This window comes from Ascidiella aspersa, chromosome 1, assembly GCF_963924565.1.
Source record: "Ascidiella aspersa chromosome 1, kaAscAspe10.2, whole genome shotgun sequence".
In the NCBI taxonomy this organism is placed as follows: Eukaryota; Metazoa; Chordata; class Ascidiacea; order Phlebobranchia; family Ascidiidae; genus Ascidiella; species Ascidiella aspersa.
The window spans coordinates 1,639,570-1,667,010 of record NC_139447.1 but is presented as its reverse complement, the minus strand read 5'-3'; the positions used below and the strand labels follow the sequence as shown (position 1 = coordinate 1,667,010).

The 27,441-nt window shown below is 35.5% G+C and overlaps 2 protein-coding genes across 4 annotated transcripts; both read right to left on the bottom strand.

Moving 5' to 3' along the window:
* Nucleotides 1-112: 112 nt before the first annotated feature.
* On the bottom strand, nucleotides 113-25,227 carry LOC146166478 (uncharacterized). 2 transcript variants are annotated; one of them, XM_083397164.1, is made up of 10 exons: nucleotides 24,782-25,227; nucleotides 23,538-23,792; nucleotides 22,879-23,052; nucleotides 21,841-21,955; nucleotides 21,381-21,492; nucleotides 20,186-20,454; nucleotides 18,599-18,798; nucleotides 17,444-17,725; nucleotides 15,270-15,399; nucleotides 113-567 (listed from the first exon to the last, which is right to left on the bottom strand). In XM_083397164.1, the coding sequence occupies exons 1-9, from the start codon at nucleotides 24,828-24,830 to the stop codon at nucleotides 15,287-15,289; spliced, it is 1,569 nt and encodes a 522-aa protein (XP_083253290.1). In that variant the 5' UTR covers nucleotides 24,831-25,227; the 3' UTR covers nucleotides 113-567; nucleotides 15,270-15,286. The 2 variants fall into 2 exon arrangements, with proteins under 2 accessions (XP_083253290.1, XP_083253226.1); XM_083397100.1 differs by lacking the exon at nucleotides 113-567 and having other exon boundaries at nucleotides 14,877-15,399; nucleotides 24,782-25,226.
* Nucleotides 566-10,424, bottom strand: LOC146166479 (uncharacterized). 2 transcript variants are annotated; one of them, XM_083397005.1, is made up of 10 exons: nucleotides 10,283-10,424; nucleotides 9,194-9,293; nucleotides 8,979-9,160; nucleotides 8,315-8,488; nucleotides 7,271-7,385; nucleotides 6,811-6,922; nucleotides 5,586-5,854; nucleotides 3,715-3,914; nucleotides 2,570-2,851; nucleotides 566-709 (listed from the first exon to the last, which is right to left on the bottom strand). In XM_083397005.1, exons 1-10 carry the CDS (start codon nucleotides 10,329-10,331, stop codon nucleotides 585-587), a joined length of 1,608 nt encoding a protein of 535 aa, XP_083253131.1. In that variant the 5' UTR covers nucleotides 10,332-10,424; the 3' UTR covers nucleotides 566-584. The 2 variants fall into 2 exon arrangements, with proteins under 2 accessions (XP_083253131.1, XP_083253061.1); XM_083396935.1 differs by having other exon boundaries at nucleotides 8,979-9,293.
* Nucleotides 25,228-27,441: the final 2,214 nt, after the last annotated feature.

Genomic DNA, 27,441 nt, shown 5'->3' with positions numbered 1-27,441 from the left:
TGCAATTTCCAAGGGAGCTGTTTTGATTATTATTAATAACTACTTGCCTTTGCTATCTTGAATAAGCTACTATTTAACCTATTTTTTTTGTAGTTAAAACAGCAGCTTATTTTCTTCTACGTTGTTTATTGCATATACAAGACGAGTTTGGAGAGACCAAAACATGAAGAACCATAGGATAAAGGTGTAAGTTTAGCATTTGTAAAGGGCAGAGTCTGGATAAAGACATATGCGCCACAGATGTTTTAAAACCCAGGTAGGTTTTTTGTTTAACAAAGACCTCATGGCTGCCGGAAACAGCTACGTCTAGAGTTTTACTTCTATAAGATGGAACTTAGCAAAAACAAGGCGAACTTTCTACAGCGGTTTGAACGTTTTATTAAAATCTTAGAGAATTTTTTATCGACTTATACCGAGAAAATTGCCACACACAGCTCACAAGACAGATAATACACAATCCTACGTAAACAGGCTACAATAGAACAGATTGAGCCGGTAAAATACTTGAAGCGAAGGGGATTATATTACTGGAAACATCTTGAAAGCGGTATAGTTACATTGGAGAAGGTTTACATCTGGTTGATTTACTGCATGGGCGATTGCATTGGGGAACAGGAGTTGTAGTTTTGAAGCAACATCTTGTATCTGTTCATAATGTGTTTCCAGGAATAGAAATCCCTCTTGTAGACGGTCATCATGAAGCCAGGGTCTGCGAAAAAAAAAGGAAACAAATAAAACGTTGCGAGATTACAAGATAAATGTAAGGTAATTAAGTGGGATGACAAACATAAACAAAAACCACGTATAGCCCTACCAGCTGTATGCTCATATCTGTTAGTTCAAATAAAGTATATATTGAATACCAGTGGTATTATGGATTCTGTCAATGACTTGACTTAAGTCACTGTTTTCAAATGGCTTCACTTGACTTAAGTGTTTTGAGCAAATGAAAATGAAATGTTTTTATTTAGCATTTTTTTATTTATTTTATTGTTGCGTTTTTGTTATTTTCTAGTTAAGTTATTGCTCATAGCACGAGTTTACCTATTTTAATGGTTGAACATTTAGTTTTGTATTACAAGGAATTGGAATTGAGTTGCTCTAATTATGACTGGACTGGTTACATTCAAACAGACTCGACTTAGACTTAATTTATTTTGCAAATAACTTGTTTACAACACTGTTGAAAACATAACATGGCGTTTTTTAAGAGGCCGAAACGGTCTTTCAAATCTCCTTTTCAGTCTTTAATTTAGGCTATCTATGGCCTGACTTGTCTAACTACAGCAAAGAATTAGTCGTTATTGCTTTATTTAATTTTCGAGTGGGCACAAAGTCAAACATTTAAAAACTATGTACAGTAGGCTACACAACCCTACTGTATAATACTATTATAAATAAAAGCTAAATTCAAACCCCCATAAAAGCCACTTGTGTACTTCTGACAAATCACAAAACGAGGATAAAATTTATTGAAAATTTCAAAGTTGATATAGGAGTATGTTGCACTGAATATGTGAATAATAGAAATCACCTTGACCCTTGCAAGATAAATGTCGACCTTAATTCCTGATCAGTAACAGCAAAATAATCTAGCAAAGCTAGCAATTCAGGTCAGACACATTAACCAGATCTTAAAAAGATATATATATATTTCGCCAACTATAAGGCATCGTCAGTATATCCGAATAAAAACAAACGCAACAGTATAAGAATGAGTTAGAAACATTAAAGTTTAAATAAAACAAAGTAAAATAACTAAAATATAAAATATAAAAGCTGTTAAATAGTAATGGCATCCAAGTTGTACAACCCCTGTACAGAAGCAATAAGAACGGGTCGAGAGAAACGCGGCAACGCAAAATAACGGCACAACAAACCACACAAACCACAAAACCACGTTTGTTGCCCAGCCACCGTTCCACATGTTAGACATTTGTGAGGCTTAACAAAATTAAAGCCAGAATCAATATTCAAAAAATGGTACTGCCCCAAATTAAGTAGTTGTCTAGTTCTTATCGTTTTCTTACGCCTCTACTCCATTTTTTCTTTTTTTCTTTTTGCCTTGCCGTTTTTGTGCCGTTATTTTGCGTTGCCGCGTTTCTCTCGACCCGTTCTTATTGCTTCTGTACAGGGGTTGTACAACTTGGATGCCATTACTATTTAACAGATTTTATATTTTATATTTTAGTCATTTTACTTTGTTTTATTTAAACTTTAATGTTTCTGACTCATTCTTATACTGTTGCGTTTGTTTTTATTCAGATATACTGACGATGCCTTAGTTGGCGAAATATATATATATCTTTTAAGATCTGGTTAATGTGTCTGACCTGAATTGCTAGCTTTGCTAGATTATTTTGCTGATATAGGAGTAGGTAGCATTTTAAACATTTTAAATATCTCTTTATTATACTTTTCAAAATTCGAAACGTTCAAAATGCTGCATACTTCTGTATGGGCTTGGGAATTTGTATTACGCCTCACTACAACCTCCAACCATTTTGCTCCAGAGGACAAAACACATATATTCGTGCGTTCGTCAAAGAGGAAAACAAACACTGCTCACTTGTGAATTCCATGTCCGCGCAGAAGCAGTACTTGCAAGGAGACGGGTCCATAACGCAATGCATTTGGTCCTTGTGAGCGCAGAAGTTCTCCGGGTATTCAAAGCACTGCTGAGGCTCGATTCCGTGTTCGACTCCGTTCGCTTCAGCCCAGGCAAACAGGCCCATGAGGTTGGAGTGAACCGCGTTGAGACGCCAGTCGATCAACGAGCACATCCAGGCTTTCCTCTGGTCACAACCGCGAGGAGAATTGTAGAAGCGCTCGCAGCGGAGATCCATTGGAGCTGTAAGAGGAAATAGACTTCTTTTAGGCCATATTTTGTTTTTTAATGCGTTTTCACGAGAAAATATAGACTTGTTTTACACCAGGAAACATTTTTATTGCGTGGGTCACAAACGAGACCTTAATCAATGAAAAAACACAAGCAGTTTTTACATTAAATTGCATGCTAATTTTTATTCTTTAGACTTTCTTCTCTTGATCAAAGTCAGTCTTTAATAGGTTCTAGTCATTGAAAAGCGTATATTTTTCGCCACAAAATAAGGCATCTCCAGTCTCTTATTCAATTAAAGATTTTAAGTCATTGTCATCATTTACGTGTTAGGGCGAGGAATTGCCTTCTTATTTGACACATTCAGTTTGCCATTGTAGCATAAATGCGAACTGCATCATCTCTAGTTAAAAATATTTGTTTTACCATTTGTTCTTTTTTAAACATTTGATTAAATTTATATATTTTTAAAACTCGTCTTCATTAAAAATCTATAATGGTTTATGAAGTGTTTTTTTTTGGTTATTTTAAGTCGTTTTGTTTAAATGATTTTTATGTGTTTGCAAAATATAATTTTACGCAAACCCAAAAACTCAGGGTTATAAAAAATAATAAAAAAACTGTCACCGAATGCTAGCTTTAATTCGACAAAATGATCACCTTTTTTCTAAATTATCACTTTAAATGACGATTGTAATTATTTTTTTTTCAAAAGAATAACCTCATTTTTTCATTTTGTTTGTCAAAATAATAATTTTTTTTCAAATAATCACCTCTTTTTTTACAAAATGATAAAAAAAATTTTTTACTGATCACCTCTTATTTTATTTCTGATTTTTTTTTTTGCTTCAAAGCGATAGGTTCATCTCACTTACCAGGCGCGCCGCACTCTGGCATCTGTAAGTTGGACATCATGTCGCTAAGAACTGTTATCGCATTGTGGATGACTGGTACGAGTCGGTCGTACGGTTCTCCAAGCAAAACAGCTATCTGATCCACCATCCCTCCCACCATCGAGAAGTCACAACGACCGGCTACCATCCCTTCTACTTTCTTCATAAAGGCGGTGAAATCTCTGCGCGGGTATAAAGAGATCGTTAATTGTTGTTAACGATTTACTGATAGCTTCATTTATTTACGTTTTGCTTCATTTGTTTACTTTTTGGGTCACATTATTTGTGAGTGAATGATTAATAGGAACGTTCGAAATGTCGTTCGCGTAAAATTGACATGCACTAAAAATTTGCTACTGTACTTGCAAAGGGCATCGTTGCTACTATACCTACAAAGTGGCCAGTGAGGACATTTGGACTGCTAGCACTATGTAATGATAGCACGTCAAATGTACGCCAGTCAATGCATAAATCATTGTTTAGGTCGTGTTTTGCTAAAAATCCACATTTATAGCAAACTCGCTGAATTCGCAAAATGGATAGAAAGGAGCTAATAAGAGATATAATGGGAATATTGATCTATGGCTGTAAAAGGTAAAAAAATGGCCGAAACAGAATTAGTCGCGTGGACTTGGACATTCGAGTTTTCAGTGGTCTTTACAATAAACAGTTATTTTGCTAAACTCTGACAAATTTAAGTCAGAAGTTGTGGAAAAGTTTACATGAAAACCCCTAAAAATCGACCTCACTACTGAACTTTAACTTTGACCCCGGAAAATTGGCAGACAAATCGCGAAACTCAACAATTGTGCTATTATTGACCACGGTAGGCAAAATTACGTTATAAATTTACGTCACAATACAAAAAAAAATCTGCTGATTTCGGCTTAAGAAATGTGAAAGTGAAATGGAGTTTTAATACATTCAAAACCATTTTATTTTTAAATAAACTGTTTTGTTTGATAAATTGATTACTTCCTAAATATACACTAATATTTCAATGTGTCCTTCATGGACCCCCTAAAATTAGGTGACGGACACCTAAGGGGTCCATGGACCCCAGTTTAAGAACCCCTGCCCTAGGGCAAAGAATCAACAAACTTTTTGTCATAAAAGTCGGTTCAACTGTAAAGCCCTCATCGCTGGCCAGTTATAAGATTTTGTACCGAACTTAATGTAAATTATACAAAAGAAATATAAATCACTATGCAACAAAAACAACACTTTAGTGAGCCTTGGTAAATCGTTGTCAGTTTAAATTTCCGTTAAAAATTAGTTTTAAAATGCATTTTTAAAAAAAATTAAAAATTCGTTTGTAAAAAAATAGTTTTAAAATGCATTTTAACTGTACTTCATTTTTTAAGGAAATATGCCGCGGGCTGAATTTATTAACCTGGTGGGCCGGATATGACCGAGGGCCGCAGTTTAGTTACTCCTGCCCTAGGGCGTCTATTCTACTCGACTTACAGTACCATATCATTCAATAAAAAATACACACATATATGTTTAAAAAACTGTCATCTAGGTCTTGTGAAAGTAGTCGCTTTTAACCAACTATTACGGCTTGCATATTACAGAATAGCTTAAGCACTCGAAAGACACCAAAAAAACTATATTAACTTTGGCCTAAAATGAAAGGTACACACACATATGTGTTTGACAGCTGTGATCCAGTCCTTCTGAAGCTGCTTTATGACCGATTAAATTCACACTTTGACAAACCTAATCCTATTTCCGCCTAAAACTCGCAAATAAATCTTATGTTTTTACCAAAAAATCCCACCTTTTTTCCCTGGTAGTTAATCGAGAAGCTTAAGCGAACACTTGTCTTTACACTTTAAACTCCAACTTACACGCAGAGTTCTTGTTGGGTCCTGGCCATGTAGAACTGTCGGGCAAACCCGAGTCCGGTATCGACTAAATCGCGCAGGAAGTAGTTATCGCACACCATGATTTCTTGTTTTCCGATACCCATGCTTTCTGCAGAGGGCGGCAGGTATGGAACCTCTCCTGGCACGGGACAAACGTAACTGTAGATCAAGCCCTCGATATCTGGGTTTCCCACCAAATTCATGAGGTCTTGAAGTGTTTCGATTTTCTCTTTAAGGTAATAGTCTCCGATCTGCGACAAATAGTTGAATAGACCGCTCAATGAAACTCATGAATAAGTTAATTGATGTTGATTTTGAAACTAGGCCTATATTGGTGTGATTTGGGTTTCACAAATTGTTTTTTATTGTGTTATTTTAACATTTCTAACTGATCAGAAATGTTATCCAATTAGTTTTTTTGAAATGGTGGCTTATATGTTCTGTTCACTCCGCCATTTTGTATTTATACTTTGTAGTTTTAAAAATGCTGCAAATGAATTTTGATATTGGAGTTGATTAATGTTTCAACCGCAGTTGCTCAAATGGCTGTAACCAATGCTGATTTACGATTGGTATAAGGTGTAAGTGGTAAAATTTTGACGGTGGTTTCAGTTCATTTTTACAAGTTTAAGAAATCAAGTATGTTTGTTTCATCGACATAAGCTCAAAAAATAGCGAAAATAGTCTGAAGGCAATTAGTACGAAATTTATCGATAAAACGTTAAATAGACACAGTTGTGACAACAAATTTGAGTGGCAAAAGGATTAACTAAACAAACGATGATTATCGAGCCAGTTTACTGTAAAGTATGTTAAATTTAAGTTTCAAAAAAGTAAAATAACAAATATATTTGAAAAAAGCGGGGTCGCATAAAAAGCTTGGTGCCCAACAAAACTAAATCTTTCGAGAAAATCAAGAAATTTGAAAAAGAGTTTTTTTAATTTTTAATTCGAATTAAACAGCCTTTTTGTTAGTTTTGAAGCTGTATTTAGACTTTATTTGGACACCTTAAAAACTCTATTGTGTTGTTGCATTCCCTGGTGAAAGCATAATGTACATGTAGCCAAACGTTGGATAAAATAAATAAGTGGCGAAGAGTTTCTTTTTAGTATGTTTTACCTGGTAGCAACCACATATTTATGAAGTAATTTTTTTTTATGCTGTACTTAGAGGCAGCATTATGCAAACCGAGATCCATGTATTTACCTGAAAAAAGTACAACATCTCGGGAATAAAGTCCAAAGGAGTGTGGCATGGGCTTCCAAGACAACCCAGGGCAACTTTACGTGCGCAGCTGAACGTCTCTGCAAGGCTCTGTCTAAATTTAACAAATTTCGTTGTTTAGTTGTAGAAGCTTTCGAAAATAGTTGTACGAAAAAATGCTTTGAAATAGATAACTGGGAAGGATTTCGACTTTTTATTGTCATCAAATTAGTTTTAAGTTTGCATAATGAAATATGGTTTGGTAAAATTATAACTTTGTTTCGCGGTTTTAGATTTAATGTTGTTTAAAATGTTCCTTTATTCCCATAAAAATCTGGACATCATACCGTGTTTCCAGTCACTGTTAACTTGTTTGTAATTACAGAGCCTTATTATTTTTTTTAAATTATGTTGCACTTAGCTTCACGTGGACTTTAAAGCGTGAAAGGAATGGCATATTTACCTGCACATCTGCTGTTCTTGAAATGGGTACTGCATCATGTGGTTGAAAAGGCATCCACCCATGTCGTTGATAACGTTTCGCATGGTGCAGCCCGGCAGGATCTTGACATCCACCACTGCAAGAAGCAAGGGTTAATTTCAAGGCACATCATGACTATTGTAACAGCTTGGACATTGTGTTCGAGTCAAACTCCGGTTCTGTGGCCACTTAAGTCGCTGTTTTAAAATTACCTGAGTTGATTTAATCTTCTGGGCAAATGACTTGATTCGGCTTAAGTGTTTGGCTAAATTATTTTGGACAAATGACTTGGGTTGAAATTTGCATTACGAATTGTTTTATAGAATATAGCTAATTATCCATTTTTAGCCTACATTAAACATTGCAATAAAGTATTTCTCTCATTGAGGTCTCATTCCGCACTAATGAATAACACGCCTTGGTAGCAATAACTGCACATTGAGAAAAATTACAGGCTTTACAAAAAAAAAAAGCTTGGCTGCCTTGTTAGAAGCACAGAGGTTTGACCTAGGATAGCTCCTATATGAAAAGAGTATGTAGGCCTCGTGAAAAAGGTTGGTTTTGTTAAAAACATATAGAATATTGCTGCCTTCTTTACAATGTTGCACTGAATATGTTAAAAAGGAAATCACCTTGACCCTTGCAAGATCAATGTCGACCTTAATTCCTGATCAGTAACAGCAAAATAATTAGCAAAGCTGGCAATTCAGGTCAGACACATTAACCAGATCTTAAAATATATATATATATTTCGCCAACTAAGGCATCGTTATCGTCAGTTTACAAAAAAGAAATGCATATGCTCAGAGTAAAATGGTTTGTTTTAAATTATAACTGTTATTGAAGATAAATGCCGTAAAAAAAAACGTTGTCACCCTTACACAAGCAAATATAACAGCAATTAAAACAAAACATTTTACTTCTTACTGGTCAAGTCGTTCTCTATTAAGGAGTTTGAATTTAAACAATAACATGGTAGTATACGCGACAATCACTCTTGTGACGCAATAATACTAGCTAGTATACCTTGGGTGGTGACTTGCGGACATTGCGGAGGCTCCTTGAAATTGTTGCAAGTGTGTCCTTTGCACGCGGTTACGTTACAACTTGTGAAGTTTATACCGGCGAAGGCGCTGGCTTGTTCGCATGTGTAGCCCTCCACGTACTCAGTCGGTGCACACAAGCCGGTTTGACTGTAATCTACAGCCACAAGGAAATGCTCAGTGTAAGGCAACATTTTTATAAAAGTCTTTTCTACATATGACTCGGGTGAAATGAAGTGTTTTTATTAAGGTTTTTATTTTAAATTGGGTTATCTATCCTAATTTTTGCACATAAAGAATTTGCTTGTTATATATTACTTTTATGTTATTTATAGTTAAGATGTTTCTCATAATTAAATCGGACGAATTTACTAGCTTTAATGGTTTAATGTTTTATTTGTATGACAAGAACTTGATTTAAAGTTGACTAGTTCTAATAATGATTTGCTAGGGACTTTGGTTCAAAATGACTTAAGATATTTTACATTTGACTTGACTGGGATTTCATTTCAAAATTACTTATTTACAACATTGGCGCCACCTTAAACCTTGATCACGGATATTGCGAACAATTGCAGAATATTATTAAGTAAGTCCTTCTTTTAGTAAAGCCCTCAAACAAACACAAAAACCGAGATTCAACTTACAGCCGTTTTCATCCAGGGTGTTGTACAAGACGCAGCTGAAAGGTCCCGCCCCTAGGCACTCTCTCGACGTCCTGTTGTTAAAGACAACCTGGCCGTCTTTGTAGATTGTAGAACCCTGGAAGCAAGCCATCCTGAATATTGGAGGCGTTGTGCCGTTCATTCCTCCAGTCATGTTGCCAAAGGTGCCGTTCATTCCTCCAGTCATGTTGCCAAAGGTGCCGTTCATTCCAGTGGTTATGTTCATTATGATTTCACCCACGTCGATGCCGCCGCCCCCAGTTGTACCGTTTGTGGCAATAGGACTCCAAGTTTGGCCTTAAGTTAAACGAAAGAAGGAAAACTTTAAGCTATAGATGTGCATCGAAATATTACAAGACGTGTATCTTCAGGGGGCAGCATGGGGTATAATTGCACCCTAGTAATTAAAACGTTTTGTCAACTTAAACAATCTAAGGCGTTTTTTCGATTTGTGCTAACCGATGTCATCTTTGTTATGTAAAAGTATCTTCTCTCCAATCTAAAAATTCCGTGTAGTAAACGAACTGTGTAGTGTCCTTCAGATAACTTGTTTATTACGTCACGCTTAGATGTAACTTTGTGAAGTTTTTACGTAACTTTTGACGTCACGTCTGAAAAAATGAAACGTTTATTGGAGAAGGTTTGATGGAAGACAATGAATTTTACGGTAGAAAAGAGGAGTAGAATGTCTGTGTTGAGAAACATTTTTAAGCATTTCTTTTCAACATCCATGATATATATTTAGATTTAACAATTTTAAATTTTATACGTAAATACGCCATTACTGCCGCCTTTGTATGGAATTGACGCTTGCTTCAATTTAATCAGTTGGAAAATCTTATTTACACTGGTTGGTAACCTTTGTGGTATTTTTCGTTTGGTTTAAACGTTATATATTATAGTAAGTCGTCCTTAAATGAAGGTAATTAATGACGAGTTAAACAGGAATTGGCGGTTTTGTTTTAAAGTGATATTACTGAAGGGAAAGTGTATACGTTCCAATGCGAATACATTTCGTTAAAATTATAAATGAAAGACGTCGTAAGAATACCGAAGCGCATACAGAAGTATGGGTAGCATTTTGAACGTTTCGAATAACTCTAAAGAGTGAATGGGCTTTTAGTATTCTTACCACGTCTTACTACCATCTCCAACCATTATGCTTCATAAATAAAAGGGTTATTTCTAACAAAGATAGAGAGAATTCCATTCGCTTTCCAGCCTATAAACACATTATAGGTACACATGTACGGAAATGCAGAATATTAAAAAGTTAAATTTCTCACCGTTTGTAGCGGTCACCGCCAGAAGTAAAAGACAAACCAGCTTTTCCATATTTGATAATTTCGTTTTAAATTTACCAGAAAAAAGTTGAAAACTAAATGAAGAAAGACAAAAAAACACAGAGGTTACTGAGTTATTTTTAAATTTAAAAATAACGAACTGCGACGAGATTTTTTCAATCGCCAAACAAACGCTGAAATGATGTGTTATTTGTAACACTGGGTCCCCTGTGCTTCGGTGGCCTGTTATACAGCCATGAATATGAAAGCGGAAAACGTACTTGGGTGCCTGACGGATGGGTTGTGAAGTAGCTTAAATACGTATAATAAGGGAAAAGTTCAAGTAAACCGACATCATGTAGATCAGGGCTTCTTAAACTGGGGTCCATGGACCCGCCTGGGGGACGTGAACCAGTTTTAGCGGGTCCATGAAGGCCTAATTAAAAAACTAGTGTATACTTAAAGTAATTATTTTTTTAAAGAAAACACTTTAGTTAAAAATTAAACGGTTTTGCACTAAATGTATAGTTAGACTCCTTTAGCTTTCACATTTTTCGGACCGAAATAACAGAGTCATGAAGTCTATTTGTATTGTGACGTCATTTTGGAGCATTTCTTGTCTACCGGGGTCCATGCAAAGCCAAAAAACATTTTAGGGGTCCGCGGTAAAAAAAGTTTAAGAAACCCTGATTTAGATAAAGACGTTCTGAAACGAACTTTTATCATCGTCAGTTAATATGAATGAAACATATCCGAACCGCAAGTCTTATGAGTTTCTAATCGTTTAAACATATTAACTATTAAATCCGCTTAATTTTGAATACGAATTTAAATAGAGTTTAAAGCGGACTGCACCGCCTTTACACCGAAAGTCACATTCTGTGCAATAAATTCTCTGGCAGGAAGACGCAACATTTTTACGGCGCTTCTTGTTTCAAACGGCGGTCAGGCGAAAAGCTTTTTGGCTCGACTGCTGCATTCATTTCTGGCCATCGTTGCTTGTTTCTCCTTTAGACACGTTTTAAGAAGCTTTTACTGCTAAATCGCGCTTACGCATAATTTTTTAATACTGTTTTTTTTTCTTAAAACCATTTTCGATCCTACATCGTCATTAGATCAATATGTTTTCGTTGTTTTTTTTTCTCTATTGTACTTGTGTTTATTGTTATACCGCCATTAGACCAATTTTTGTTGAATATGCGCAGTCTTTGAGTTTTTGCTAAATTTCTCAAACGTTTATTCTCGTCTCACAAAAAACAAAACAAATATAAAAGCCAAAACTACTTATCAAGCCCTATACCTGTCTTGGTGCGCAAAGTGACCAAGAAATGCGAGGCTTGGGCCTATTCACAAAGCAAAGTTTCACAATAGCGTAAGATGAGTCCGTGTCGCAACCCACATCTCTTGTTGCTTGCTTAAAAACCCGACACTCTTGGGCGTCGCCCGCCCTTTATCTACGCTACCCGACCATTTTTTCGTGTGCGTGGGCCGGGACGTCACGGGATGTCCAATGCGCCTTTTTTCTTTTTTTTTCCGCACCGGCGCATTTTGGAGACTGTTTTTTTTCGCCCATGATACGCCTCGATGAGCTCCATTAGTTTTGTTTTGCGGCGACGTGATAAGAAGCACACAAGGGGTACGTCGATGGATTTTCTCCTCTCTACTCTTTTATGACAGAGCAGGGCGCACGATTTATTCAATACATTTGAAATGATAACTACTTCTGTATGGACTTTGATTATCTTGCTACTTGTCAAGTGATTTTACCAAAACGACTTAACACAAGTCATGTCGCAATTTTACGAGGAGGTGCCAATTTGTAACCGAGCCCCTCCTTATTTCTTGCAGGGCCCTTTATCATCTGGATAACCTGAAAAGCATCGCCCAAAAATAGACGCCGGAACCCCTACCCCCCACATCTTGGTCGTCATGACAACCGCTAAACACGGATCCCGGCGTCCACTGGGGTTAATTCTGGGGTTAAAGTCTTTAACTTTTTAAAAGCTTCACAAAGCAATTTTACATTGACGCAGCAGAACAACTTGGTAAACTATTTGTTATTCTTGAATATGGCATTAATGCTGTTTAGTTTACGGAATTATTCGCAACATCGATTAATCAGTTGATAGGCCTTTTCAAAACATATAAATGCTTTCTGAAAAGTCTTTCATTTTTTTTAAGTGTGGCAGCCCTGAAACATGAAATTGTTACAAAAGATTTATATTAATATTGCTTTATTATACATTGCTGTCTAATTGAACGGGTACATTGGCGTGTTTTCACTAGCACGATGCCTTACATATTTCCCTTATTCTGCTTTTGTTGATTTTTAGGAGGGATTATTTCCGCTTATTTCCCCCTTTGTCGTGTTCCTGAGACCGTATTGTCGTTTTGAATGTTGTGACGTGTTTCACTAAAAGGTGGTGATCTTTTATTGTGTGTAAAGTGCTTTGTGTGGAATTTTCCTGCTTAATATGTAGTTAAGTTTGGGCCAACAGTTCCTGTATCAAACCTATATGTTCTAGGCTTTGTTCCATTTATTTCACTGTTCGGATGAAACTATACGTTATTTTCAAATAAATTTGTCGTTTTAAGGCATAAAATGTCGATAAATACAGGTGTAAGTTTTAGTTTACTGTTGTTTTTTTTAAACATAATAATGAGTAAATTTCTATTCCCTTTTTTCACCAGAACGAATCCATGTTTTGATTTAGAGACTTTGTAACGTTTGAAGCTACTCGTAATATATTAAACGAATTTGTTCAACTGTGCGGTTCTTATTTAAAAAAATAAAATTGACATTTTCCACGCATTTTTTTCATTGATGATATCGTAGACTTTTGTCGAAACGTTTGACGTACAGAAAAATATGTCCATTTTAAATAAAGTTCTGATTTTTATATTTGCAAGAAAGTGTCATGTGCGGCTTTTTTATTATTCAACAACTCAGAATCCATTTTTACAAATTTTTCACATATTTTTACCACATTTTAAGTAGGTTTATTTTTGTCCTTAAGATAATATGCTTAGGACCAGGTGTACTGTATTGTTTAATGTACTAACATTGTAAAAGTTCTCGACAAGACCAAACCTTTTAACATCGTTTACCTACGTGTTTATGGACACTAACAAAAGTGTTGTCACCGTGCTATGAACTGTGAAATAAATTCTACGATTTTTCCCCTCAATTTTTTCCTTCCCGTTGCTTAAAATGCGTTATCCCATGCGTAATAAATCAGATTCTTTAGTAGACGCTATTTTTTTTAACTTTGACGTTCTTGTTTGCTAGTTTGTAAGTTTACAGTTACTTGAGAATACAAAGACTGACATGAAAAATTGTTTTTAGGAAATTTTGTTTGAATGTAGTGCTTATTTCATTGTGTGGCTATAGGGTGTAAAAATGTACAATAAAATATTTTTTTAAATAAGACAATCTTGGAAATAGTTATTATAATAGTTGTATATTTCCCCAAGACGAGATATCTCACATCCGTAAAAGTTATGACGCCTTTGTTCTAACGTTCCAATTAAACAATGTGCATTATCACGTCACTATATTTTTGCAGTATGATGTAAAATAAATATCAAAACTCTTACAAGAGAATTCGCATTGTTCACCGTTCCAGGAAGACAATGTGCATTATTTGGCCATAATTCAAACAATGTTTACGACATTGGGTTTTGAAACCAACCTTTAGATCAGGGGTTCTTAAACTGGGGTCCATGGACCCCTTGGGGGCCCGTGAACTAGTTTTAGGGAGTCCATGAAGGACTAATTAAAAAAACAAGTCTACTGTATTCTTAAGTAATTAATTTTACAAAGAAAACACTTTAATTAAAAATTAAACGGTTTTGCACTGAATGCATAGTTAGACTCCATTTAGCTTTCACATTTTTCGGACCGAATTACCAGAGTTATGAAGTCTATTTGTATTGTGACGTCATATTATGACGTCATTTTGGAGCATTTCTTGCCTACCGGGGTCCATGCAAAGAAAAAAAAATTAAGGGGTCCGCGGTAAAAAAAGTTTAAGAACCCCTGCTTTAGATAAACCAAAGTTTTAATGACACACGTGAGATCCTAACCTCTTTTCACAACTTGCCCTAAACACCTCGAATTACTTGTAACATTAGGTTCTCGCTTTGTTGAATGATATGCGATCTAGCGAGAAACTACATTCGCCCATACATGCTGATCTAAGAACCTCTGTTTGCACCCTAGCTTTCCGTTATTGGCCATAACATCGTTTTATTTGAAGGTAAACTCATTGTATAGTGCAGCGGTTTATTTTTTAATTAAAAAGTCCAAAAGTTATTTTGAATTTCAGATGTTTTAAAGTTCTGAAATAATAGCTTTTTATACAATGGTGACCTGAAAAACAAGATCCACTGCGTATCATTTACAAATAGTAACTTACTTAAACAACGCCCTTTGCCCATTTAGACTAGTCACTTAGCTTTTCCATTTTGAATACTAACTACCGCTTGCAATTTCCAGGGGAGCTGTTTTGATTATTATTAATAACTACTTGCCTTTGCTATCTTGAATAAGCTACTATTTAACCTATTTTCTTGTAGTTAAAACAGCAGCTTATTTTCTTCTACGTTGTTTATTGCATATACAAGACGAGTTTGGAGAGACCAAAACATGAAGAACCATAGGATAAAGGTGTAAGTTTAGAGTCTGGATAAAGACATATGCGCCTCAGATGTTTTAAAACCCAGGTAGGTTTTTTGTTTAACAAAGACGTCATGCCTGCCGGAAACAGCTACGTCTAGAGTTTTACTTCTATAAAATGGAACTTAGCAAAAACAAAGGCGAACTTTCTACAGCGGTTTGAAAGTTTTATTAAAATCTTAGAGAATTTTTTATCGACTTATACCGAGAAAATTGCCACACACAGCTCACAAGACAGATAATACACAATCCTAGAAAGCGGTATAGTTACAATACACAATCCTTGAAAGCGGTATAGTTACATTGGAGAAGGTTTACAGAAGGTAGTTTTACTGCATTGGGGAACAGGAGTTGTAGTTTTGAAGCAACATCTTGTATCTGTACATAATGTGTTTCCAGGAATTGAAATCCCTCTTATAGACGGTCATCATGAAGCCAGGGTCTGCGGAAAAAAACAGGAAACAAATAAAACGTTGCGAGATTACAAGATAAATGTAAGGTAATTAAGTGGGATGACAAACATAAACAAAAAACACGTATAGCCCTACCAGCTGTATGCTCATATCTGTAAGTTTAAATTAAGTATCTATTGAATACCAGTAGTCAGGGGTTTTTATAAGGTTTGGTTTGGGTGGCCGCTAAGTAGTTTTAAGAGACCGCAAGTGTTTCATTTAAATACCAAAAAGTTGCAAGTCTAAAATTTGGGAAACCGCTGGAGAAATTTGAACCCCATACAAAAAAAAACAACATAAAAAAACACTCAGTGGTATTATGGATTCTGTCAATGACTTGACTTAAGTTACTGTTTTCAAATGGCTTCACTTGACTTAAGTGTTTTGGGCAAATGAAAATGAATGTTTTTATTTAGCATTTTTTTAAGTGAATTGGGTTATTTATTTTATTGTTGCGTTTTTGTTATTTTCTGGTTAAGTTATTGCTCATAGCACGTGTTTACCTATTTTAATGGTTGAACATTTAGTTTTGTATTACAAGGAATTGGAATTGAGTTGCTCTAATTATGACTGGACTGGTTATATTCAAACAGACTCGACTTAGACTTAATTTATTTTGCAAATAACTTGTTTACAACACTGTTGAAAACATAATATGGCGTTTTTTAAGAGACAGAAACGGTCTTTCAAATCTCCTTTTCAGTCTTTAATTTAGGCTATCTATGGCCTGACTTGTCTAACTACAGCAAAGAATTAGTCGTTATTGCTTTATTTAATTTTCGAGTGGGCACAAAGTCAAACATTTAAAAACTATGTACAGTAGGCTACACAACCCTACTGTATAATACTATTATAAATAAAAGCTAAATTCAAACCCCCATAAAAGCCACTTGTGTACTTCTGACAAATCACAAAACGAGGATAAAATTTAGTGAAAATTTCAAAGTTGATATAGGAGTATGTTGCACTGAATATGTGAATAATAGAAATCACCTTGACCCTTGCAAGATAAATGTCGACCTTAATTCCTGATCAGTAACAGCAAAATAATCTAGCAAAGCTAGCAATTCAGGTCAGACACATTAACCAGATCTTAAAAAGATATATATATATTTTGCCAACTAAGGCATCGTCAGTATATCTGAATAAAAACAAACGCAACAGTATAAGAATGAGTCAGAAACATTAAAGTTTAAATAAAACAAAGTAAAATAACTAAAATATAAAATATAAAAGCTGTTAAATAGTAATGGCATCCAAGTTGTACAACCCCTGTACAGAAGCAATAAGAACGGGTCGAGAGAAACGCGGCAACGCAAAATAACGGCACAACAAACCACACAAACCACAAAACCACGTTTGTTGCCCAGCCACCGTTCCACATGTTAGACATTTGTGAGGATAGATGGCTTAACAAAATTAAAGCCAGAATCAATATTCAAAAAATGGTACTGCCCCAAATTAAGTAGTTGTCTAGTTCTTATCGTTTTCTTACGCCTCTACTCCATTTTTTCTTTTTTCTTTTTGCCTTGCCGTTTTTGTGCCGTTATTTTGCGTTGCCGCGTTTCTCTCGACCCGTTCTTATTGCTTCTGTACAGGGGTTGTACAACTTGGATGCCATTACTATTTAACAGCTTTTATATTTTATATTTTAGTTATTTTACTTTGTTTTATTTAAACTTTAATGTTTCTGACTCATTCTTATACTGTTGCGTTTGTTTTTATTCAGATATACTGACGATGCCTTAGTTGGCGAAATATATATATATCTTTTTAAGATCTGGTTAATGTGTCTGACCTGAATTGCTAGCTTTGCTAGATTATTTTGCTGATATAGGAGTAGGTAGCATTTTAAACATTTTAAATATCTCTTTATTATACTTTTCAAAATTCGAAACGTTCAAAATGCTACATACTTCTGTATGGGCTTGGGAATTTGTATTACGCCTCACTACAACCTCCAACCATTTTGCTCCAGAGGACAAAACACATATACTCGTGCGTTCGTCAAAGAGGAAAATAAACAACGCTCACTTGTGAATTCCATGTCCCCGCAGAAGCAGTACTTGCAAGGAGACGGGTCCATAACGCAATGCATTTGGTCCTTGTGAGCGCAGAAGTTCTCCGGGTATTCAAAGCACTGCTGAGGCTCGATTCCGTGTTCGACTCCGTTCGCTTCAGCCCAGGCAAACAGGCCCATGAGGTTGGAGTGAACCGCGTTGAGACGCCAGTCGATCAACGAGCACATCCAGGCTTTCCTCTGGTCACAACCGCGAGGAGAATTGTAGAAGCGCTCGCAGCGGAGATCCATTGGAGCTGTAAGAGGAAATAGACTTCTTTTAGGCCATATTTTGTTTTTTAATGCGTTTTCACGAGAAAATATAGACTTGTTTTACACCAGGAAACATTTTTATTGCGTGGGTCACAAACCAGACCTTAATCAATGAAAAAACACAAGCAGTTTTTACATTAAATTGCATGCTAATTTTATATTCTTTAGACTTTCTTCTCTTGATCAAAGTCAGTCTTTAATAGGTTCTAGTCATTGAAAAGCGTATATTTTTCGCCACAAAATAAGGCATCTCCAGTCTCTTATTCAATTAAAGATTTTAAGTCATTGTCATCATTTACGTGTTAGGGCGAGGAATTGCCTTCTTATTTGACACATTCAGTTTGCCATTCTAGCATAAATGTGAAGTGCATCATCTCTAGTTAAAAATATTTGTTTTAACCATTTGTTCTTTTTTAAACATTTGATTAAATTTCTATATTTTAAACACTCAAGTCTTCATTAAAAATCTATAATGGTTTATGAAGTGTTTTTTTTTGGCTATTTTAAGTCGTTTTGTTTAAATGATTTTTATGTGTTTGCAAAATATAATTTTACGCAAACCCAAAAAACTCAGGGTTATAAAAAATAATAAAAAAACTGTCACCGAATGCCAGCTTTCATTCGACAGAATGATCACCTTTTTTCAAAATTATTACTTTAAATGACGATTGTAATAATTTTTTTTTCAAAATGATAACCTCATTTTTTCATTTTGTTTTTCAAAATAATAATTTTTTTTTAAATAATCACCTCTTTTTTTACAAAATGATAAAAATTTTTTTTACTGATCACCTCTTATTTTATTTCTGATTTTTTTCAAAATGGTGACTTCAAAGCAAAAGGTTCATCTTACTTACCAGGCGCGCCGCACTCTGGCCTCGGTAAGTTGGACATCATGTCGCCAAGAACTGTTATCGCATTGTGGATGACTGGTACGAGTCGGTCGTACGGTTCTCCAAGCAAAACAGCTATCTGATCCAGCATCCCTTCCAACATCGAGAAGTCACAACGACTGGTTACCATCCCTTCTGCTTTCTTTATAAAGTCGGTGAAATCTCTGCGCGGGTATAAACAAAAGAGATCGTTAATTGTTGTTAACGTTTTACTGATAGCTTCATTTATTTACGTTTTGCTTCATTTATTTACGTTTTGCTTCATTTGTTTACTTTTTGGGTCACATTATTTGTGAGTGAATGATTAATAGGAACGTTCGAAATGTCGTTCGCGTAAAATTGACATGCACTAAAAATTTGCTACTGTACTTGCAAAGGGCATCGTTGTTACTATACCTACAAAGAGACGAGCTAGGACATTTGGGCTGCTAGCATTATGTAATGATAGCTCGTCAAATGTACGCCAGTCAATGCATAAATCATTGTTTAGGTCGTGTTTTGCTAAATATCCACATTTATAGCAAACTTGCCGATTTCGCAAAATGGATAGAAAGGAGCAAATAAGAGATATAAGGGGAATATTGATCTATGGCTGTAAAGGGTAAAACAATTGCCGAAATTCAGTGCAAAACCGCTTTATTTTTAAATAAACTGTTTTGTTTGATAAATTGATTACTTCCTAAATATACACTAATATTTCAATTGGGCCTTCATGGACCCCCTAAAATTAGGTGACGGACCCCTAAGGGGTCCATGAACCCCAGTTTAAGAACCCATGCCCTAGGGCAAAGAATCAACAAACTTTTTGTCATAAAAGTCGATTCAACTCTAAGGCCTCATCGCTGGCCGGATATAAGATTTTGTACCGAACTTAATGTAAATTATACAAAAGAAATATAAATCACTATGCAACAAAAACAACACTTTAGTGAGCCTTGGTAAATCGTTGTCAGTTTAAATTTCCGTTAAAAATTAGTTTTAAAATGCATTTTAAAAAAATTTAAAAATGGATTTATAAAAAATTAGTTTTAAAATGCATTTTAACTGTAGTTAACTTTCTTAAGGAAATATGCCGCGGGTTGAATTTATTAACCTGGTGGTCCGGATCTGACCGAGGACCACAGTTTGGTGACCCCAGACCTATAGGATCCTACTCGACTTACAGTACCATATCATTTAATAAAAAAGTACACGCACATATGTTTAAAAATCTGTCATCTAGGTCTTGTGAAAGTAGTCGCTTTTAACCAACGATTACGGCTTGCATATTACAGAATAGCTTAAGACGGCAAAAGACACCAAAAAAAATTATATTGACTTTGGTTTCAAATGAAAGGTACACACACATATGTGTTTGACAACTGTGATCCAGTCCTTCTGAAGCTGCTTTATGACCGATTAAATTCACACTTTGACAACACTAATCCTATTTCCGCCTAAAACTCGCAAATAAATCTTATGTTTTTACCAAAAAATCCCGCCTTTTTTCCCTGGTAGTTAATCGAGAAGCTTAAGCGAACACTTGTCTTTACAGTTTAAACTCCAACTTACGCGCAGAATTCTTGTTGAGTCCTTGCCATGTATAACTTTCGGTCCATGTCGATTCCGGCATCGAGTAAATCGCGCAGGAGGTAGTTATCGCACACCACGATTTCTTGTTTTCCGATACCCATGCTTTCTGCGGAGGGCGGCAGGTGTGGAACCTCTCCTAGCACGGGACAAACGTAACTGTAGATCATGCCCTCGATCACTGGGTTTCCCACCACATTCATGAGGTCTTGAAGAGTTTCGATTTTCTCTTTAAGGTAGTAGTCTCCGATCTGCGACAAATAGTTGAATAGGCCGCTCAATGAAACTCATGAATAAGTTAATTGATGTTGATTTTGAAACTAGGCCTATATTGGTGTGATTTGGATTTCACAAATTGTTTTTTATTGTGTTATTTTAACATTTCTAACTGATCAGAAATGTTATCCAATTAGTTTTTTTGAAATGGTGGCTTATATGTTCTGTTCACTCCGCCATTTTGTATTTATACTTTGTAGTTTTAAAAATGCTGCAAATCAATTCTGATATTGGAGTTGATTAATGTTTTCAACCGCAATGGCTGTAAACAATGCTGGTTTACGATTGGTAAGGTAAAATTTTGACGGTGGTTTCAGTTCATTTTTACAAGTTCAAGAAATCAAGTATGTTTGTTTTATCGAAATAAGCTCAAAAAATAGCGAAAATAGTCTGAAGGCAATTAGTACGAAATTTATCGATAAAACGTTAAATAGACACAGTTGTGACAACAAATTTGAGTGGCAAAAGGGTTATCTAAACAAACGATGATTATCGAGCCAGTTTACTGTAAAGTATGTTAATTTTTAGTTTCAAAAAATAAAATAACAAATATATTTGAAAAAAGCGGGGTCGCATAAAAAGCTTGGTGCCCAACAAAACTAAATCTTTCGAGAAAATCAAGAAATTTAAAAAAGATTTTTTTTTTTAATTTGAATTAAACAGCCTTTTTGTTAGTTTTGAAGCTGTATTTAGACTTTATTTGGACACCTTAAAAACTCTATTGTGTTGTTGCATTCCCTGGTGAAAGCATAATGTACATGTAGCCAAACGTTGGATAAAATAAATAAGCGCCGAAGAGTTTCTTTTTAGTATGTTTTACCTGGTAGCAACCACATATTTATGAAGTAACTTTTTTTGATGCTGTACTTAGCATTATGCAAACCGAGATCCATGTATTTACCTGAAAAAAGTACAACATCTCGGGAATAAAGTCCAAAGGAGTGTGGCATGGACTTCCAAGACAACCCAGGGCAACTTTACGTGCGCAGCTGAACGCCTCTGCAAAGCTCTGTCTAAATTTAACAAATTTCGTTGTTTAGTTGTAGAAGCTTTCGAAAATAGTTGTACGAAAAAATGCTTTGAAATAGCTAACTGGGAAGGATTTCGACTTTTTATTGTCATCAAATCAGTTTTAAGTTTGCATAATGAAATATGGTTTGGTAAAATTATAACTTTGTTTCGCGGTTTTAGATTTAATGTTGTTTAAAATGTTCCTTTATTCCCATAAAAATCTGGACATCATACCGTGTTTCTAGTCACTGTTACCTTGTTTGTAATTACAGAGCCTTATTATTTTTTTAAAATGCTGTTGCACTTAGCTTCACGTGGATTTTAAAGCGTGAAAGGAATGGTATATTTACTTGCACATCTGCTGTTCTTGAAATGGGAACTGCAGAATGTGGTTGAAAAGGCATCCACCCATGTCGTTGATAACGTTTCGCATGGTGCAGCCCGGCAGGATCTTGACATCCACCACTGCAAGAAGCAAGGGTTAATTTCAAGGCACATCATGACTATTGTAACAGCTTGGACATTGTGTTCGAGTCAAACTCCGGTTCTGTGGCCACTTAAGTCGCTGTTTTAAAATTACCTGAGTTGATTTAATCTTCTGGGCAAATGACTTGATTCGGCTTAAGTGTTTGGCTAAATTATTTTGGACAAATGACTTGGGTTGAAATTTGCATTACGAATTGTTTTATAGAATATAGCTAATTATCCATTTTTAGCCTACATTAAACATTGCAATAAAGTATTTCTCTCATTGAGGTCTCATTCCGCACTAATGAATAACACGCCTTGGTAGCAATAACTGCATATTGAGAAAAAATGACAGGCTTTACAAGCTTGGCTGCCTTGTTAGAAGCACAAACGTTTGACCTAGGATAGCTGCTCTATGAAAAGAGTATGTAGGCCTCGTGAAAAAGGTTGGTTTTGTTAAAAACATATAGAATATTGCTGCCTTCTTTACAATGTTGCACTGAATATGTTAAAAAGGAAATTACCTTGACCCTTGCAAGATAAATGTCGACCTTAATTCCTGATCAGTAACAGCAAAATAATTAGCAAAGCTAGCAATTCAGGTCAGACACATTAACCAGATCTTAAAAGATATATATATATTTCGCCAACTAAGGAATCGTCATCGTCAGTTTACAAAAAAGAAATGCATATGCTCAGATTAAAATGGATTGTTTTAAGTTATAACTGTTATTGAAGATAAATGCCGTAAAAAAAAACGTTGTCACCCTTACACAAGCAAATATAACAGCAATTAAAACAAAACATTTTACTTCTTACTGGTCAAGTCGTTATCTGTTAAGGAGTTTGAATTTAAACAATAACATGGTAGTATACGCGACAATCACTGTTGTGACGCAATAATACTAGCTATAGTATACCTTGGGTGGTGACTTGCGGGCATTGCGGAGGCTCCTTGAAATTGTTGCAAGTGTGTCCTTCGCACGCGGTTACGTTACAACTGGTGAAGTTTATACCGGCGAAGGCGCTGGCTTGTTCGCATGTGTAGCCCTCCACGTACTCAGTCGGTGCACACACGCCGGTTTGACTGTAATCTACAGCCACAAGGAAATGCTCAGTGTACGGCAACATTTTTATAAAAGTCTTTTCTACATATGACTCGGGTGAAATGAAGTTTTTTTATTAAGGTTTTTATTTTAAATTGGGTTATCTATCCTAATTTTTGCATCTAAAGAATTTGCTTGTTATATATTACTTTTATGTTATTTATAGTTAAGATGTTTCTCATAATTAAATCGGACGAATTTACTAGCTTTAATGGTTTAATGTTTTATTTGTATGACAAGAACTTGATTTAAAGTTGACTCGTTCTAATAATGATTTGCTAGGGACTTTTCAAAATGACTTAAGATATTTTCATTTGACTTGACTGGGATTTCATTTCAAAATTACTTATTTACAACATTGGCGCCACCTTAAACCTTGATCACGGATATTGCGAACAACTGCAGAATATTATTAAGTAAGTCCTTCTTTTAGTAAAGCCCTCAAACAAACACAAAACCAAGATTCAACTTACAGCCGTTTTCATCCAGGGTGTTGTACAAGACGCAGCTGAAAGGTCCCGCCCCTAGGCACTCTCTCGAGGTCCTGTTGTTAAAGACAACCTGGCCGTCTTTATAGATTGTAGAACCCTGGAAGCAAGTCATCCTCGTTGTGCCGTTCATTACTCCTAAGGTTTCGTTCAGTCCAGCGGTTATGTTCATGACGATTTCACCCCAGATGCCGGCTTCCCCAGTTGTACCGTTTGTGGCAATAGGACTTCCAACTTGGCCTTAAGTTAAACGAAAGAAGGAAAACTTTAAGCTATAGAGGTGCATCGAAATATTACAAGACGTGTATCTTCAGGGGGCAGCATGGGGTATAATTGCACCCTAGTAATTAAAACGTTTTGTCAACTTAAACAATCTAAGGCGTTTTTTCGATTTGTGCTAACCGATGTCATCTTTGTTATGTAAAAGTATCTTCTCTCCAATCTAAAAATTTCGTGCAGTAAACGAACTGTGTAGTGTCCTTCAGATAACTTGTTTATTACGTCACGCTTAGATGTAACTTTGTGAAGTTTTTACGTAACTTTTGACGTCACGTCTGAAAAAATGAAACGTTTATTGGAGAAGGTTTGATGGAAGACAATGAATTTTACGGTAGAAAAGAGGAGTAGAATGTCTGTGTTGAGAAACATTTTTAAGCATTTCTTTTCAACATCCATGATATATATTTAGATTTAACAATTTTAAATTTTATACGTAAATACGCCATTACTGCCGCCTTTGTATGGAATTGACGCTTGCTTCAATTCAATCAGTTGGAAAATCTTATTTACACTGGTTGGTAACCTTTGTGGTGTTTTTCGTTCGGTTTAAACGTTATATATTATAGTAAGTCGTCCTTAAATGAAGGTAATTAATGACGAATTAAACAGGAATTGACGGCTTTGTTTTAAAGTGATATTACTGAAGGGAAAGTGTATACGTTCCAATGCGAATACATTTCGTTAAAATTATAAATGAAAGACGTCGTAAGAATACCGAAGCGCATACAGAAGTATGGGTAGCATTTTGAACGTTTTGAATAACTCTAAAGAGTGAATGGGCTTTTAGTATTCTTACCACGTATTACTACAACCTCCAACCATTATGCTTCATAAATAAAAGGGTTATTTATAACAAAGATAGAGAGAATTCCATTCGCTCTCCAGCCTATAAACACATTATAGGTACACATGTACGGAAATGCAGAATATTAAAAAGTTAAATTTCTCACCGTTTGTAGCGGTCACCGCCAGAAGTAAAAGACAAACCAGCTTTTCCATATTTGATAATTTGTTTTTAAATTTATCAGAAAATAGAAAACTAAATGAAGAAAGACAAAAAAACACAGAGGTTACTGAGTTATTTTTAAATTTAAAAAGACGAACTGCGACGAGATTTTTTCAATCGCAAAACAAACGCTGAAATGATGTGTTATTTGTAACACTGGGTTTCCTGTGCTTCGGTGGCCTGTTATACAGCCATGAATATGAAAGCGGAAAACGTACTTGGGTGCCTGACGGATGGGTTGTGAAGTAGCTTAAATACGTATAATAAGGGAAAAGTTCAAGTAAACCGACATCATGTAGATCAGGGGTTCTTAAACTGGGGTCCATGGACCCGCCTGGGGGACGTGAACTAGTTTTAGGGGGTCCATGAAGGCCTAATTAAAAAACTAGTGTATACTTAAAGTAATTATTTTTTTAAAGAAAACACTTTAGTTAAAAATTAAACGGTTTTGCACTAAATGTATAGTTAGACTCCTTTAGCTTTCACATTTTTTGGACCGAAATAACAGAGTCATGAAGTCTATTTGTATTGTGACGTCAATTTATGACGTCATTTTGAAGCATTTCTTGTCTACCGGGGTCCATGCAAAGCCAAAAAAAATTTTAGGGGTCCGCGGTAATAAAAGTTTAAGAACCCCTGATTTAGATAAAGATGTTCTGAAACGAACTTTTATCATCGTCAGTTAATATGAATGAAACATATCCGGACCGCAAGTCTTATGAGTTTCTAATCGTTTAAACATATTAACTATTAAATCCGCTTAATTTTGAATACGAATTTAAATAGAGTTTAAAGCGGACTGCATCGCCTTTACGCCGAAAGTCACATTCTGTGCAATAAATTCTCTGGCAGGAAGACGCAACATTTTTACGGCGCTTCTTATTTCAAACGGCGTTTAGGCAAAAGCTTTTTGGCTCGACTGCTGCATTCATTTCTGGCCATCGTTGCTTGTTTCTCCCTTAGACACGTTGTAAGAATCTTTTACTGCTAAATCGCGCTTACGCATAATTTTTTAATACTGTTTTTTTTTCTTAAAACCATTTTCGATCCTACATCGTCATTAGATCAATATGTTTTTGTTGGTATTTTTTTTTCTCTATTGTATTTGTTTTTATTGTTATACCGCCATTAGACCTAATACATACCAATAAAACATATACCAATAATCAAGCTTAAAAGCCCGAGTTAAACAAACGATCAGGCATATAAAAAATAATGTCTAATCTTGTTTTTTACGGATTTTTTTTAATTTGAGTTTTATTGTTAATTTACACGTCAACGGAACAGTGATCGACAAGCAGAAACCTGCTACCAATGGTTTTGGATTCCATAAAGATACGCCCTTTTATAGACCTACTATGTTACGTTAGGGGCAACAGCAGAATACTATAGCAAAGCTGGCTATTCAGGTCGGACATTATTAAAAGATCTTAAAAGATATATATATATATTTCGCAAGCGAAGGTATCGTTAGTATATCTTAGTTCGAAGGAATCTTTACGCGCAACGCTACAAAATTTCGGAGAATGCCTTTAAACTTGCCCCCCTTTTTTTTTTTTTTTTTTTTTTTTAACAATCGTCCCTCCATGTTGCGAAACATTTATCAGCTTTCCTGTTGATGGAAGTGAACTGAGGGGCAGGGGCGGTTCCAGGGGGTGGGGCAACACGCCACGCCTTGTATTATTTACCTTTATTACGTAGTTTCAAGTTTTCATTGGGTTTCTAGTATGTTCCATTTTAATAAAATGGTTTTAGTTGAAAGGCATCTTTGCGTCTCATCGCAACTTAAACAATACATAAAGGAGTTTTTTTAATAACATCTTCTAATGTCGCTTTTGTTTTAAAACTAACACCTCTCCAACCTAAAACTTGTATAAACGAAATGTGTGTTTAGATGCAACATATGACGTCATCCCTCTAGCACCAAAAACGTCCTAAACATGTCGTATTTCGAAGTGGGGGTAACGACTTGGCGTTTTTGTGCGGCTATTTTGCCACCACGCCAGCACTAAAAAAATTCCATTTAAAGTGCTAAACTAAAGTGCTGAGCACCTGAAAAATGCTAAAGATCAGGCACAGAACGCCAACCGCGAACAAGTCAAGCATATTTGCCTTAGCGTGACAAAATGCGCTGCTGGCCAACCGTGAAACAACAGGTAAAGAACGTCAGTATGGTGCGCTGTTTTCAAGATAAAGGCACATTATATAGTGGGTGGTTCAAACCTTTTCACAATGTTAATATTTTCGTGACATTTAGTCTTTTCGCGATTTCGCATCAATATTAGTATATTTAGAATGGCGAACACTCCATCTCGCCTCATACACTAAAGAAGCTGTTTTTTGCTCCGTATTCAAATTATACACTTAAAAAGCTGTTTTTTTTAATTACTCTGCATTTAACAACGATGACCGTGTTGTACTAAAAACGAAAAAAACAACTAAATTTACATCGGGCAAAAAAATGCAAAAACTGCAAAAAATATTTCTTAACATCACGTCATGTCTCTTCTCGTCGGTCACACATATTTGTCATTTGCTGAACTGAGATCAAAACCATACATCAGGCAGTCAAAGCGAAACCAAATCCCATAAAACTGTTTTTCA